This window comes from Aedes aegypti, chromosome 3 (genome assembly GCF_002204515.2).
Source record: "Aedes aegypti strain LVP_AGWG chromosome 3, AaegL5.0 Primary Assembly, whole genome shotgun sequence".
In the NCBI taxonomy this organism is placed as follows: domain Eukaryota; kingdom Metazoa; phylum Arthropoda; class Insecta; order Diptera; family Culicidae; genus Aedes; species Aedes aegypti.
The window spans coordinates 377,048,253-377,064,357 of NC_035109.1; the positions used below are offsets into that span (position 1 = coordinate 377,048,253).

Here is a 16,105-nt window from a genome sequence, read left to right on the forward strand (position 1 = left end):
GAACGCTTGCTCACATTCCTGGGTCCATTCAAACTTTGCATCATTGGCTAACAGAGCATAGAGACTCCTTAACTTGGACGAAATATTAGGTACAAATTTGTTGTAAAAATTAACCAAACCAAGGAAAGCCCTTAGTTCCGTAACATTGGTGGGTGCTATAGCTTAGCTAATTGTCGAAACTTTTTCTGGAGATGGTAGAAGTCCTTTGTCAGTTAAAAGGTGTCCAAGATACGGAAGTCTAGTAACAAAAAATAAGCCTGTCAAGAATCAACTTTCTTTTCTTTTGAAACAACAATTTTCTGCTTTAAAATGAAACCTATAGTTTTTAAAACAAAGTTGCACTATTTTTTGATGTGATAATGTTTTTGTTTGAAATAAAAACTCATTTTTGTTAGTATTACTTCCTAAACCATTTGTTTTTTTTTTTCTTTTTTCATGAAATAAACAACGATAATCGTTCTGAATAGGCTACTTTATTTTTCCTTACGTAAGAAGTTTATGAAACTTGCTCCATATTCCTGGCGAATGAACTTTATCCGCTCCGCGACAAAAAAGAATGACATCATCAGCTCGTGTAGAAATTAACTGCAATAATTTAAAATGCATTAGTGGAAACAATAATTTAGAAAGAATGGCCGAAACTTACCAAAAATAGCTTCGATTATGTTTTATGGCTACTCTGAAACAGTAATGAAAAAGCGATGACCTGAACTCATTACACAGAAGTTTTTTGCACGTCTTTCACTTTCATTTAATACAACGCACCGAAATAATATTTCCATTTTCTTGACGTTTCAAATGAAAACCAAAATGGCGGGACAGTTTTTATGCTATACGCATGATTAGTTGAACCAACATTGGAGGATATTGAAACAAATAAAACTTTCATTTGACGTAATGGTTTTCTTTTGTTGTTTCAACAAATTTCTAGTTAGGATTGCTTCTATTAAATTCAACAATATTTTCGATTTATTCTGATAAAAAACATTGTTGTTCCAACGCATTTATTCAATTGCAACAAATTCAAAATGTTTATTGAAAACAACACAAATATTTATTATTTTGAATAGCTGTTAATTCTCTGCGTGCACCACTATCACAGGCGACGCCCACTCGCTAGCCTTAATAGGTGTAGTAACGTTCTGTTGCTCGAGTATATCCAAGTGTTTCTCCATTTTTTCCTTCAGTTTGTACGGTACAGTGTATGCCTTCTTAAAAATTGGTTGATCGTTTTTCAACACCAGGTCCCCTTCATATCCAGCAATTGGTTCTGAAAAGTCTTTGTCAAAATTTTTTCTGTATTTATTTTTCAAATCGTCAATAATTTCGTCAATACCTTTATCCTGAACAAGATTATTTACCAACGCCGCTTTTGTAAAACCAGACCTCCAACCCGTAAAGAAACGATCAAGCCATGACCTTCCTATCAGTGGGACAAAACTAGGATAGGACATGTTGCACTCCAAAACAACTAACTTTTGCTTATCCACGAGGCCATTCAACTCAACTTGAACCAAAATCTCACCAAGTATTCGCAGACGAGCACCATCGACAACCACCAACTGCCTACTAGTGCGAATCATTGGAACGCTACTGAACATTTTTTTGCAGTCAACCTGACTAATAACCGACACAGCTGAACCTGAATCTATTTCCATTTTCAACGATCGATTTTGCACTTTTGCTGTTATCATACATGGTTCATTGATCTTTTTCACTGCCAATATCATCAAACACTCCATACCATCAGTTTCTTCACCTGAGCTTTCACGACCTGCTGACCGTTTGAAATCATAACTAGTGTCCTTGTCTCCATTCTCTTTCACGAAACGCACTGAATATCGATTCTGATAACTATAGCAATCACGTCTGATATGACACTTCTTTTTACAATAGTTGCATATTGCATTTGCGTATGATCGGCGATTCCTGTTACCGGATGGTGATCTAGCTCAAAAACTAACACGTCTGTCGTTTCTGTTAAAATTTCTGCTACTGTAGTTATTATCATAACGACTGCGGTACTCACGACTACTCTCACCGATCTTATCACCCAATCTACTTTTAACGGAATTCACTTGTTCTGTTTTTGAGTCACCAGTCATCGCCTTTGTCTGTCTGTTAGCCACCTCACTGCTCAATAATCTTTTTTCAATCACAGCTAGTGTCAATTCCTCAGACATGAGTAATGATTTTTGAAGTTCCTTGTCAAGCATTCCCATAATTAAGCGATCTCTAATGGCTGTTTCTTTAAACTGTTGGAAATTACAAAGCTCTGCCTGTAGCTTTACTGATAAAATAAAACTCTCAGCAGACTCATCAACTTTCTGGAACCTGTTATAGAAATGAAACCGCTGCATCATGTCAGGCTCCACTTTATCAAACCGTTCTTTTAATTTCTTCACCATATCAGCATTAAGTGTTGCCAACTCTACAGTAGGGAAAATGAGCTTAAGCTCATCATACACCACTGGACCAGTAAGCGCAATTAAGACAGATTTTTTATTTGCTTCTGTCCAACCATTGAACGAACTAAGATGTTCTAGTCGTTCCATGTAATTAGTGAAAGATGATCCTTTCACATAGTGATCCAATGTTCCAAAAGATGGCATTATTTTTGATGATATATACTATTACAGTAAATCAAACGGACACTTACGGTTGATGCAGATGCAGATGCACTCATGCAGTCGTGTTTGACCTTTGAGTGATGATGGAATGATGAGACACAGCCGATAGCCTTTCTCACCGCTCACTGATAACTCACTACTCACGATGAGTTCTCTTCCGCTGATTTCGTCTCACTGATTGTAGCTCACGTCTGATGATCAGCAACAAAATGACCGATTCTTGGATATCCTAACAAAAGGCAATTGTGTACTTTGTTCCACAGCAGAAAAATCTATGGCGGTTGTAAGGGAACGTAAAAGCTCTCTGCTATCAACTTGTCGAATGGTCGGACAAAAGGAGTATCCCTAGCAGAAAAGTAGAAAAAAAAAAGTTGGCACCCCTCGAATTCCGCCAGCTCATGAGTTAAGTATTTCGCGATCGCGGGCGCACCAGACGCCATGGTCCTATAACACTTCCCCGAATACCATTACCCCGAAAACCATCTCCCCGAAAACCAGTACCCCGAAAACCATTACCCCGAATGCAACGTTACCCCGAATGACACATTACCCCGAAAACCATTACCCCGAATGGTAAGTTACCCCGAAAATCAGTTCCCCGAATACGACTGTCCGATCACGGACACTTGACGGATGGGCAACTCCTTCCTCTGAAGAGAGTGCCAGCGGGAACAGCAGCTGACGATAGCTCGACTCGGTGAATTATTCCAAAACAACTCAAAAGCCTTCAAAAAGGCTGTTTTTATTTTGGCTGTCCAAGATAAAAGAGAAACTTTTCACTTTGCAACTTAACCGATGTTTATTGCTCGAAGGTTGAATGAAAACTGATACACTGCGAACAAACTCATTTTCTTATATACTATTCCTCGATTCGCCACCCACCAATCAGCTCATGCCTCGTCGTCATTGGTCGGTGGAACGTAACAAACATGTTGCGACATGTTCATCTCCCTCCACGCTCAGTCCGGGTGATGTTGGTCGTCGCATCTGCTGATGTGGTTAGCCGCCGCTCATCGCTCATCAGCCGCCAGCCAATACATACTTATTGCCATTCGGGTGGGTAGTGCGCATCCAGACCATTACGATACAAATGTGTTAGTGAGAGGTGGGCCAAAAAACCCGTGGCCGACTCGGGGTTAGTAGGGTGGAATTTTGGGATGTTGGATTAAGGGTGAGGATAAATAGGAATAACATAAACATAACGTTCGCACTGTGCGCGGACATTCTCCCCGGGCGAAAAGAATCTACGCATTCAATTGGAGATCTTGTTCAATGGGTAGAGGGGCGAGTTTAGAAATTGGACGACGGAGAACACCGTTAACCGTTTGGACATCTGCAACCCTAACAACGGAGTCAGACCCTGGAAACACGTTAACAATCCGAGCTAACTTCCACGATTGCGGCGGAATGTTGTCTTCCTTCAACAAAACAACCATCCCTGGAGAAACGTTTTTACATCCTTTCGTCCATTTTTGCCGCGTTTGAAGAGTGTTCAAATATTCCCGAGACCAACGTTTCCAAAAATGATCGCGAATTTGCTGAACGAGCTGCCAACGACTCAATCTGTTGATTTTAGTATCTTCCAAAGTCGGTTCTGGGATAGCCGTTAACTCATGACCGATAAGAAAATGCCCCGGAGTGATTGCTTCAGGCTCGCTAGGGTCGGATGAGGAGGAAAACAGAGGCCTCGAGTTGAGGATTGCTTCGATCTGAGTTAGAACGGTGTAATATTCTTCGAAAGTCAGAGAAGCGTCACGGAGTACCTTCTTGAGATGCGTTTTGGTGCTCTTCACACCCGCCTCCCACAGACCTCCGAAGTTCGGAGCACGCGGAGGGATAAAACTCCATTTGATTTCACGGGCATGGCAAAATTCGTTCAGCTTTCCTTGCAATTGATCACTTTTGAACAATTGGTACAAACTGTGTAACTCGGACTTGGCGCCAACGAAATTTGACCCATTGTCCGAAAACAACTCTTCGACGAGACCGCGCCTAGCGACAAATCGATGAAGCGCTGCTACGAAAGCCGCGGCAGATAAATCCGAAACCAATTCGAGGTGAATTGCCTTTGTTGACATACAAACAAAAAGGCAAATGTAAGCCTTAACCAGAGTGGACTTTCTACCCCCTTGACGAATGAAGACCGGGCCTGCAAAGTCAACGCCGGACTTGGAGAACGGTGGAGATGGAACAACACGAACTTCTGGCAGATCGCCCATCGAAGGCTGCAGCAATTGCGGACTATGACGGAAACATGTTACACAACTACGGATGATCTTTCGAACTACAGATCGGGCGTTCAACAACCAAAACCTTTGACGTATAAACGCGATGAGACCAGACGGACCAATGTGCAACATTTCTCTATGCAATGTTCTGATCAACGATTTGATAATCGGATTTTTATCCGGTAACAACATCTGGTGCTTTGCACCGAACGGCAGAGTGGCATTACGTAATCTTCCACCAACTCGCAAAATATCGTCCTTTAACATTACACCCAGACTACCAAGACGACGCAATGGTTCATTCGACATTAGACGACAGATTTCATCAGAAAACTCGCTTTTTTGGACATACTTCACTATCACATTCATCGATTCACGTATTTCCTGTATCGTCAGATATCGAGAAGTGATCCGCTGAGATTTGACGGATCTTGCATTTCTTACAAACCTTCGCACATATCCTATTACACGCTGCAGTTTCCGAAAGGACTCGAAAGCGGTCATAACTGGCAGACTTTCCGGCACAGACATTGCATAGGTGTTGGCAACTGGATTCCATTCAGGAAGTTGGTCATCGGAAATAAGCTCTGGCTCATCGATTCGATATGTAGAATTACGCAAAAACTGTGGTCCATACCACCAGAGGTCATTTGAAACCAGCAACTGAGGAGGTTGACCACGACTAACGATATCAGCTGGGTTTTCAGCAGATTTGATGTAATTCCAATCGGCATCAGACGAACCTTCAATGATTTCTGATACTCGATTGCGAACGAAGAGATTCAGTTGCGGTAGAGGTTTCCTTAACCATGCCAGGACAACTTGACTGTCCGACCAAAAATGAATGGACTGAAACTCCAACTTTACAGCCGGAAGGAGCTTCAAAAACAAACGAACGAGTAGCAAGGCTGCACAAAGTTCAGACCGAGGAATTGTCAATCCCTTGATGGGGACAACCCTTGATTTACTGCAAATGAGCGACAGTTTTACTCCATCTTGAGTAACAACTCGAATGTACAGACACGCTCCATATGCTACACTGGACGCATCTGCAAATCCATGAATCTCATAACGAGTGGAATTCACTGCACCAAAATATCGAGGAATTTTGATTTCATGTATATGACTCAACGTGTCCCGAAACATAATCCAAGCTTGCAATAGTTTACCGTCCAGAACGTCATCCCACTTTAATTTGCTCATCCAAATTTGCTGCATGATGATTTTCGCAAATACGACAACAGGTGAAATTAGTCCCAGAGGATCAAAAATTTTCGCTATCTGCGACAAAACGTTACGTTTGGTAGGTGGAGAACTGTTGAGGCTTGGGAGATCCAAATGAAAGCGATAAACATCCTCTGCTGGATCCCAAAGTAGGCCAAGCGTTTTGATAGCTTGGTTTATATCAGAGTCTTCGAATGACAGAAACTTCTCCCTGTCTTTCTCCGGAACCGTATCCAAAATGGTTGGTTCATTCGAACACCATTTGTGGATGGGAAAACCTCCACAGCTAAGGAGTTCAGTGAGTTCAACACGACGTTGAATTGCCTCCTCTACGGTCTCAGCACCCGTCAGGACATCATCAACATAAAAATCTTCGAGCACAATCTGAGCCGCATACGGGTAACGAGTACATTCATCGAAGGCAAGCTGTTGAAGAGCTCTCGTAGCTAAGAATGGAGCAGCAGATGTACCGTACGTCACCGTCGTTAATTCAAGGACTTGCAACGGATCGGTAGGATTCTCTCTCCAGAAAATTCGAAGTAGTGGTGTGTGAGCACGGTCTACTTGAATTTGCCTGTACATCTTACTAATATCGGCAGAGAACACATAACGATGTGAGCGAAAGCGAAGATTTATCGAGAAGAGATCATTCTGTATTACTGGGCCGATCATGAGTGAGTCGTTGAGCGAAGGGCCCTTTGTCTTCGATGAAGCGTCAAAAACAACTCTCAACTTCGTTGAAGAGCTGCTTGGCTTCAACACCGCATGGTGTGGAAGATAATACTTCAAAAGGTTGGGAGGATCCTGAGATTCATCAATGAGTTCACAATGGTGGAGATCTTTGTATTCATTAATAAAATCAACATAAAGTCTTTTCAGATCAGAATCCTTCTGGAACCGCTGTTCCAACATGAAAAAACGACGCAAGGCAACAGAACGATTACTTTCCATCTGGTGAACGGATTCTTTCAACGGTAATTGAACGACATAGCGACCATTTGGATCACGACGCGTAGTGGAGCAGAAAATTTCTTCACATAATTGCTCTTCACTGGTCAGAAGGTTACAAGAGTCCACTGATTCAACCGACCAAAACTTTTCCATAGTATCAGCAAGATTCTGCAGAGTTACGGTGTAACAATGCTGTTCAACACGAGAGGTATCAACATCTTCAAAGGAACCGGCGACAACCCATCCCAAACGAGTCTCTTGTAGAATGGGAAGATTATCAGCTATCTTGTACTGTCCCGGCATCATAAGCGAGAAAAACAATTGTACCCCAATCAACAAATCGACTTCACCTGGAATGTGAAAATCCGGATCTGCAAGAGGCAGGCCAGGAGGTAGATTCCATTGCTTAATATCGATAGGCACGGACGGCATTAAACCTGCAACTCTACCAGCAACCAGACACTGCAATTGACCTTGGAAATCAGAGTAACATGAACGCAATTCCAGCGTGACCATTTCGGAGATGGAGGACTGCTGACCATTGGCACCGACAACATCAACCTTGGTGGAAAAACACGGCAGATTCAACGATTTAACCAAACCTTTCGACACAAGATGAGCTTGAGAACCACAATCCAAAAATGCACGACAAGTTTTCAGATTCCCATTCGCATCTTTCACATGAACCTTTGCTGTCATTAACAAGCTAGTACATACACGAGGAACTTGCTTCATAGAACATGAAACTGTTGGAGTAGATTGAGGTTCAACGGAATTACATTTGTTTTTAGCGATTGGCACAACTGATTTCGAGGTAGACGACGAGTCAGACTGAGAGGACTGCGAAACCAATTTCGAAGCTGACTGCGAATCAAACTGAGAGGACTGCGACACCTGTTTGTCAGGATGAAGAAGAGTGTGATGCTTTGCCTGACACTTCGAACAAGTATACGACGAAGAACACGCACTACTCACATGACCCACCCTAAGGCAATTAAAGCAAGCTCTGATACTTCTTACCTTGGCTTGGCGTTGAGCAACTGTCATCTCTCGGAAGGCTTCGCACTTGTACCCCGGATGGTTCCCGGATTCACACAGCTCACACGTTCGGTCCTTGGTAGTAACAGCACAAGACTTCGATGTCGTGTTCCTCTGTTGATGTCCAGGATACTTCACCGGAACTGTTGACTTGGATGTGGCGGCCGGCTTAGCCAACGATCCTTCCCAGCGCTCCAGCACAGCACAACGGTTGCTCAGGAAATCGATGGTATTTTTATAATTTGGCAGCTGCTTGTGGGGTATGGAAGCTTCCCATTGAAGCCTCGTGTCCTTGTCTAGTGCCGCTGCCAGAAGATTGACCACGAAGCGTTCGGAGAATCCGGTCATCTCTTCGTCGAGTAGACTTAATCCATCAACGTGCTGAGTGACCTTGTCGATGAGCGCTCTCAAGTCCTTCGCGTTCTCCCGATGCATCTTCGGCAGTTCCAGCAGGCCATTGATGTGGATGTCCACTATGACACGCTTGTCCTCGTATCGGTCCTCCAAGATTTTCCACGCATGGGCATAATTGTTCTGGCTTAGCGTGCGCGAATCAATTATCCCGGCAGCAGTGCCGACCAGAGCTCTGTCCAAATGATAGAGCTTAATGGCGTCCGAATCGGCTGATGTTCGCATGACATCTAGGAACATGGCCTTGAAGCGTGGCCAGTTCTCTGGCTTCCCATCGAAGGAAGGGATCGGTGCCTTCAACGGCTGCTGCTGCACAATTATACGCGGAGGGTCCTGTGCTTGCTGTGTATTTCCTTGTGCATAATTTGGAGTGGCAGTAATTGACTGCATAATTGCCTCAAGCAACGCACACGTTTCAGTGTGTTGCGTTTCGAACAAATCGTACGCTTCGATCTGCTCGTCCATCCGTTCGTCGGAAATGAGACCAATAATTTGCTCATGATACTGGCGATACTCCTCGTAGAATCGATCCAGTTTCTTGGAATAAACAGCCAGCATAGCCATATTCGGAGGATCGGATCCAGCTCCAGCCATTCCATCCAACGCCTTACGAATCTTCGTAACCTGCGCCTTCGCCTGTCCACGATGAAACACCAGAGTCGAAATGTCCTGCATCGTGCCTTGCTTATCACTTTTCGACGGTGTGCGATCCAATGGCATTTCGATGCACTCGCGCGCGAACTGATACGGGTTGAAAGTATCGGACATACACTGTACCACACGCGCGCGATTTACTTGCGGGTTAAAACTTTTCGGACAACTGGTTCACTTTCACTTTTCACACAGGTACTGTGATGCGCTCCCTCGCACCACGCAACAGAACGTGTTCGGACACGTCCAGGAAATATCACTAGGCGATCACTCCGGGATCACTCGCGCGCGGTTTACTTGCGGGTTAAAATATCGGACAAGCACTGTGACACACTCGCGCGCGACTTACTTTCGTTCACTTCGTTCGATTCACTCTCGGACAACCAAGGAATATTTTTTCCAACGACTCCGTCGGCTATCGTCACAGCAACAATTTTGTCGCAATCGTCAGATTGGCGACAGAGGTAAGCGGACTGTATCGGTACGGGTGTCTCAATCGTCAGATTGACGACACGCAGATGCGGATCGCTCGGGGATCCGGCTCGAAGGACCAAAAATGTCCGATCACGGACACTTGACGGATGGGCAACTCCTTCCTCTGAAGAGAGTGCCAGCGGGAACAGCAGCTGACGATAGCTCGACTCGGTGAATTATTCCAAAACAACTCAAAAGCCTTCAAAAAGGCTGTTTTTATTTTGGCTGTCCAAGATAAAAGAGAAACTTTTCACTTTGCAACTTAACCGATGTTTATTGCTCGAAGGTTGAATGAAAACTGATACACTGCGAACAAACTCATTTTCTTATATACTATTCCTCGATTCGCCACCCACCAATCAGCTCATGCCTCGTCGTCATTGGTCGGTGGAACGTAACAAACATGTTGCGACATGTTCATCTCCCTCCACGCTCAGTCCGGGTGATGTTGGTCGTCGCATCTGCTGATGTGGTTAGCCGCCGCTCATCGCTCATCAGCCGCCAGCCAATACATACTTATTGCCATTCGGGTGGGTAGTGCGCATCCAGACCATTACGATACAAATGTGTTAGTGAGAGGTGGGCCAAAAAACCCGTGGCCGACTCGGGGTTAGTAGGGTGGAATTTTGGGATGTTGGATTAAGGGTGAGGATAAATAGGAATAACATAAACATATAACTATACAACGTTCGCACTGTGCGCGGACAACGACACTTCCCCGAAAATCAGTGATGCACTTCAAGAAATTCTTCAAGGAAGCTCGCGAATTTGAGCCTTAAAGTTTTTGGCTTAATAACTAGGGAGACTTACGGCTTCGGCACCATTCGACTATTATCGGCAACCAATTTTCAAACGCCATATATACAGTATTTTTCTATCAATACACTTCAGTGGAAACATTCAGATGATTCTTTGTTCTGCCCGCTTCCCGCTTGCGAGATTTTCAAGACTAAACAAACGATATCGCCGGAGATGTCATCAATTCAAATGAGCACGCCTCAAAATGCGACTGATTTGGAGCTGCCGAAGAGATTCACCAGCAGTTGTTATGGGAAAGTTGCCGAAGATATTGAGGCTGCCGACAATAGTCACAGTGACACGGGATGTTCGCAGCGTTGTAAAAACGTTTCCAAAAGCATTTTGACAAGTCTGTCGGTGTGAATCGATAGAGGATTGAGCAACACATAAATGTAAATAGACACACACGGAATTTGTCTGCTGATGTCCGAGAAAATTACAAAAGAAGCACGGCATCGGCTTAAGCTGCCGAGAACACGTAAGTTCCCCTACTACTATTCTTATTAGTGATTTTTTATTCTCTCAATCATCGGCTGTTCTTTCGAGGTTGTATAATGGAAGTGTAAAAGTTTTAATCAAAGATTTTCTCTTCTTTGAGTTATAGGCTGTTCTTTCGAGTTGTAACGTTTGAGTTAAAGTTTGAGCGATAGCGGTTAAAAAAATCGACTGACAAAATTGTCTTGAGCGAAATTCAAAGTTGACAGTGACTTCAGACGAGCAACCTTAAAAATAAGCCCCTGCATTACTTGTCTCTATCTTGTCAGTATTTCATTTTCCAACAAGAAATTTGTCCTTCTTCTAGTTTTCGGCTATTCTTTCGGAAGTTGCACTAGCAAAGTGATTGTTGGTATCATAATTATTGACGCTTTCATCAGTGATTTTTTCTTCTTTTATCATAGACTGTTCTTTAGCGATGTACTTTTGAAATAGTGGTCTGTTTAAACTCAATTAACATTTTCATCTGACATTTTTCAAACCATAGTCTAGTGCCATTTTAGAATATGTTCAAATCGCATTTCCTCCATCAATATAAAAATATAATTATGCACTACCAAATATTTTAACCAAAGACAAATTAAAGACCTCCATGTCGATGCAGTTGCCCAAAATTTTATGGCTCATAAGGTAATCTAGAATGCCGTGAAAAGTGTATTGCAATATGTCAAACTTGGGTACCTTTTGTACTACCGAGGGACGAAATGCAGTACTAGAAGTGGTACCCAATCTGAGCTCGAGTGTGACGCACCTGATATAACGCTTTTGAAAGTGGGCGGGAGATGTCTCTAATATTAACATGTCAGCATTATCATCAGTTCGAAAAATGATTTATTTCTGTGAACACAACCATTCTCACAAAATCAAGAACACGCCTGTGAGTTTGATTTTGGTTTTCGCTAGGCCCATGAAGAATAGCTGTTGATTAAAAGAAGAATAAATTTTTGATAACAAGAACATGAATTCAAATGAAAATCAAAATTCTATAAAATTGGTATACGGGATTCATTTGTCGGATCTTCATTTTGAATTTTTCGTGCCAAGAAAATTCGGGGTTATGGTCGATTCGGGGAAATGGTATTCGGGGTAACGGACTATTCGGGGTAATGGATTTCGGGGTATTGGTTTTCGGGGTACATGACCATTCGGGGTATTGACTTTCGGGGTGATGGTTTTCGGGGTAATGGTATTCGGGGAGATGTTATAGGATCGACGCCATTATTTTGTATTTTTCGCAATCGTATCAAATAAATATGTAAAACAGATAAAATGTGTTTGGTTGTTACAGCGGTCACTATAATTGCAACGGTAGAAAGAACAAAAGATGGCCACTTCGTCGCCAGTTGTTAAATTCAGTTATTATTACTCAAATATAAATTTCTAATTCACTGTTTCGGATTTTCCAATAACTTTAAAAACTCGACTTTTCACTTTGGAGTCACAGATCAATCTGATCTTATTTTATTACTCGAGATCTCAATATTCACTCAATTCACTCAGTTGAAACGAACCATGATTTACGAAGGGTTTGTATTTAACACCGAACACGTTACACCTTTCGAATGTTCGAATGCGTGGACGCAACAAAATGAAAAAGAGGAGTGGGATGCAAGATTTTCGTACTGTGTTCATTAGTGGCCACCCTGTTATGAACTCATCCATTCCAAAAAACTAATATATGATCCATTTCAGATTCCAAGACCTGACGACCCAACGGCAACAGGAACGGCAGAGCATGCAAACGGTCGAACGACGGCTGGGGGAAGAGCGACGCGTCCGGCAGTCGTTGGAATCTCAGCTGCAGAACGAGCGCAAGCACAGGAAGCAAGCGGAAGAGAAGGCGGCCCGGGCCGAATGTGGCGAGTCGTGCAAGCTCAAGCGCCAACAGCTGGAGATGGAAATCCAGAAGCTGCGCCGGGAGCTGATCAACTCGGAGGATGCGAAGCACAACGCCGAAACGCAGAATCGCACCTTTGAACAGGAGGTAATGGGGGAAGTCATCATTAGAGTTAGATATTATAGGTTCTAATCGCATTTTATATTCGTAGATGCGCAAGATCGAAGGGCAGCTGCGAAATCGCGAGTGCTCCGAGGTGCTCATGTCGGCCCTTACGGCGATGCAGGACAAGAATGCTACCCTGGAAAAGAATCTGTCGGCCGAAACGAGAGTTAAGCTGGACTTATTCTCGGCCCTCGGCGACGCTAGACGGCAACTGGAAATAGCTTCCTGTAAGGATGCAGGCCAATTGAGATGTACGATCACTTCTAATGTTCGTAATTTCTTGTTGTAGGTGCCGTTCGTACTAAGGAGAAAGAGATCATAGACCTGAAGGCAAAAATTGTGCAACTTTTGGCAGTAATGCCAGGCGTGGCCGGTGAATCGCTTTGTCTGTCTGTTGCTGGTGGACCATCTTCAGGAGGTGGCGGCGGAGGCGGCTTGCGATTGGCCGATGCACCTCAACTGCTTTCACAGTCTACTTTGAACGGACAGCCCAGCCCGATGTCGCACATTGTGATGAACTCTCCGCCATTGATCGGTCAATTAAGTCAGCTGGGAGTGCTGACTTCGACGATCACGACACCGACTGCAGCCATGTCCGGTGTTGTGGGACCTGCAACAAATGTGGTCGCTGGTGGTGCTGGAATGATACCGCACTCGGTCCATCAGCAACAACAGCAGCAGCAGACTGCGGCAGGAGTAGTCACGGTAGCAGCTGCAGTTGCCGCTGGCTCCAATGGCCAAATAGTACAAATGCAAAACTCAAACAACTGTCCCTCCAGTCTGGATCCAAACGCGTCGGTCTACACGCCCAAGAACTGCTCCTCGTCGATGGTCGGCGGGACCGAGGCCTGACCTGCACCGTTGGAATTGCAGCAACAATTCCTTCCAATCAGCAGCAGTAGCAGCACATCTTTTCCCAGTCTTGATCTAATCAGCAGCTCTAGCGGTACCAATCAGTTTATTGTTCCGGCGCACGCCCTCATTCATCAGCAAGCGACGCAGCAATCGCCAGGTAATCCTTTCGTCTAAACAACCGAAGATGGAGGGCGTATTCGTTATTTTATTATGATCTCAATCCAACCCGCGAGATTTTTAAACAGAGAGATCCATTCGAAGAGAACGTTCCTAGTCTTTAACTACAACAAACGTCACCCAGCTGCTGCTCACTTGTCTGATGCCCCCGAGGAAATTTTCCGTTCTCATATTTTTAAAAGAGAAAACCAAATTCGTCCTTCTCTTAATTAATTTTAAATTTCTGAAGTCAACTGAGATCGCAAATTAGTTAAGATTAATAAGTTTTCTTTTCGAACTGAACTTATCAACTTTCAACGCACACTTTATCACGGTGAGTGAATATGAAAACAGTTAATTTAACAATCATCGTTGGGTTAGTTTTATTCGACGAATCCAATCTCAAAATCTTCCCTTTGGACTCCCCAGAATCGACGAACGTACTTGTTCCCTAGTGGAACGCATTCGGTATCCTCCTTTAGGGGAATTATTCTGCTCTTAGTCCCATTACGAGAACTGTACTGAACGATTTTTTCTCTCGATTAGGGAACGGAAAAGGCATGTCCCATCTTTAATGAGCGATTGGTGTTTTACTGACATACACACATGTGTAAACTGAATTTCTTGTAACGTGCATTGTTCCTCTATCTTTCTCTCTATTTTTTCTATCGTGAGTGTGCAGCTAAAGTCACTTGATTGCGAATGATTCTTTGTTCTGAAACGTACTTTATATAATAATCTGACTAATTCGAAAAAATGGCACAATTTCTTGAGTTTATTCATTGTTTAAAGTAGTAATGATCACGTCAAACCCTCAAACTCTAATTACATTTATTCAAGAAGCCAACCAAGAATCGCTTCGCATTGAGTTTCTTAAGCTTTGCCCGCCACAATAGAACCATAAAATGAACTAAATCTTTTAAATGTAAGAGAAAAAACAAGAAATGTTGTGATATTCATATTACTTAAAATTAATGATTTAACGTTTTAATTTTAAAACAAATTATAGCTTATTATTATTTATACAAATCGCAAACGCAAACATGTGTGTGAAGATCGAAATCAGCTCCTATTTTTTAAATAATTAATTAAAGTCAACAACTATTACTCGCGTTAACCGACAATTATCAAATACCCAAATTAGTTGAAGTTGCGAAGAACTAAAGGATCTGCTGACAAAGTTAACGTTTTGTTCTCGACTGGAAGGAAACCCCCCCTTAAATTATACCCATTATTTAACGAGTAAAAGCGAGCCAGACAACTCATTCGAACATCCTTTTCTCTCTCTGACTGTCTGTCCGTATCGACAACTGCGAATCCGAAATCTTCATCCACCTGCAGATGATTATGTGAAGAAACGTTAATACATTAGATCAAGCTGACCGTGTGTGCAGTGTTTAATCTCACTTTATGAAGTAACAATACCGACTTAAGAGGAAAAGAGAGGGAGATTGTGTGTGTGTTTTAAGAACTGACTCGACGGAAGACAACCGGAAAAAGGATCGCAGTTTTTTGTGTGCGTAAGAGTATAGCATTAGTCTTATTAACCCCTCTGCTTCTGGCGCAGATGATGCAGAAACTCTTGGGAAAGTAGATTTACTACGCGAAGAAGCAAAGGATATGTGTGTTGTGTTAGGGCAAAAGTAAGGAATCCGTTGACACCAACGGCAAGCAGCATACAATCTACTTTAAGTTTGAACAGAAAGTTTACTTGTATAGTAGGACAAGATATTGGCAGAGTCACCACACCCATTGGACAAAAGAAAAGATCAAACGTGCATCTTGAGAATCACATACAGAGAAGTTACATTTACTATCTTAACGGTAACCGTACATTGGCGTGATCGTGAACAGAAATAAGAAATCGCGCGATGAGCCGCGCAGCAAATCGACACAATTAATGAATGACATTTGAAGAAACAAGACATGAACAGTAACGATGATGATAAGAATACACTGAAAATGCAAAACAAATTATGTGTTCCTTTCTTGCAGTTCTGTTGTTTTCTTTTTAGTTAGTAGTGCTATAATTGTATCCGAAGAATTCCCTTTTCGTATGGTTTAACCATCAGTTTCTCTGAGACGTCTAAGCCACGTCAAGCAAATTCCAACAAACAATTTTGCTGAATAAGAGTTGAACAAATTATTCTCGAGCATACTTCAGCTGAAGGAACTGCTATTCAGTTACTAAT

At 42.9% G+C, this 16,105-nt stretch overlaps 1 protein-coding gene across 8 annotated transcripts in view; it reads left to right on the forward strand.

Moving 5' to 3' along the window:
* LOC5567490 (macoilin-2) overlaps window positions 1-15,887 on the forward strand; it is a 68,844-nt gene extending 52,957 nt beyond the window's left edge. For 7 of the 8 annotated variants that reach the window (XM_021852455.1, XM_021852453.1, XM_021852450.1 and 4 more), the window contains exons 8-10: window positions 12,593-12,884; window positions 12,949-13,129; window positions 13,192-15,887. In XM_021852455.1, the coding sequence (XP_021708147.1) occupies window positions 12,593-12,884; window positions 12,949-13,129; window positions 13,192-13,754 (1,036 nt within the window). In that variant the 3' untranslated portion in view covers window positions 13,755-15,887. The remainder of the gene's footprint in view (window positions 1-12,592; window positions 12,885-12,948; window positions 13,130-13,191) is intronic. The other variant, XM_021852451.1, reaches the window with a different exon arrangement.
* The last annotated feature ends 218 nt before the right edge of the window (window positions 15,888-16,105 follow it).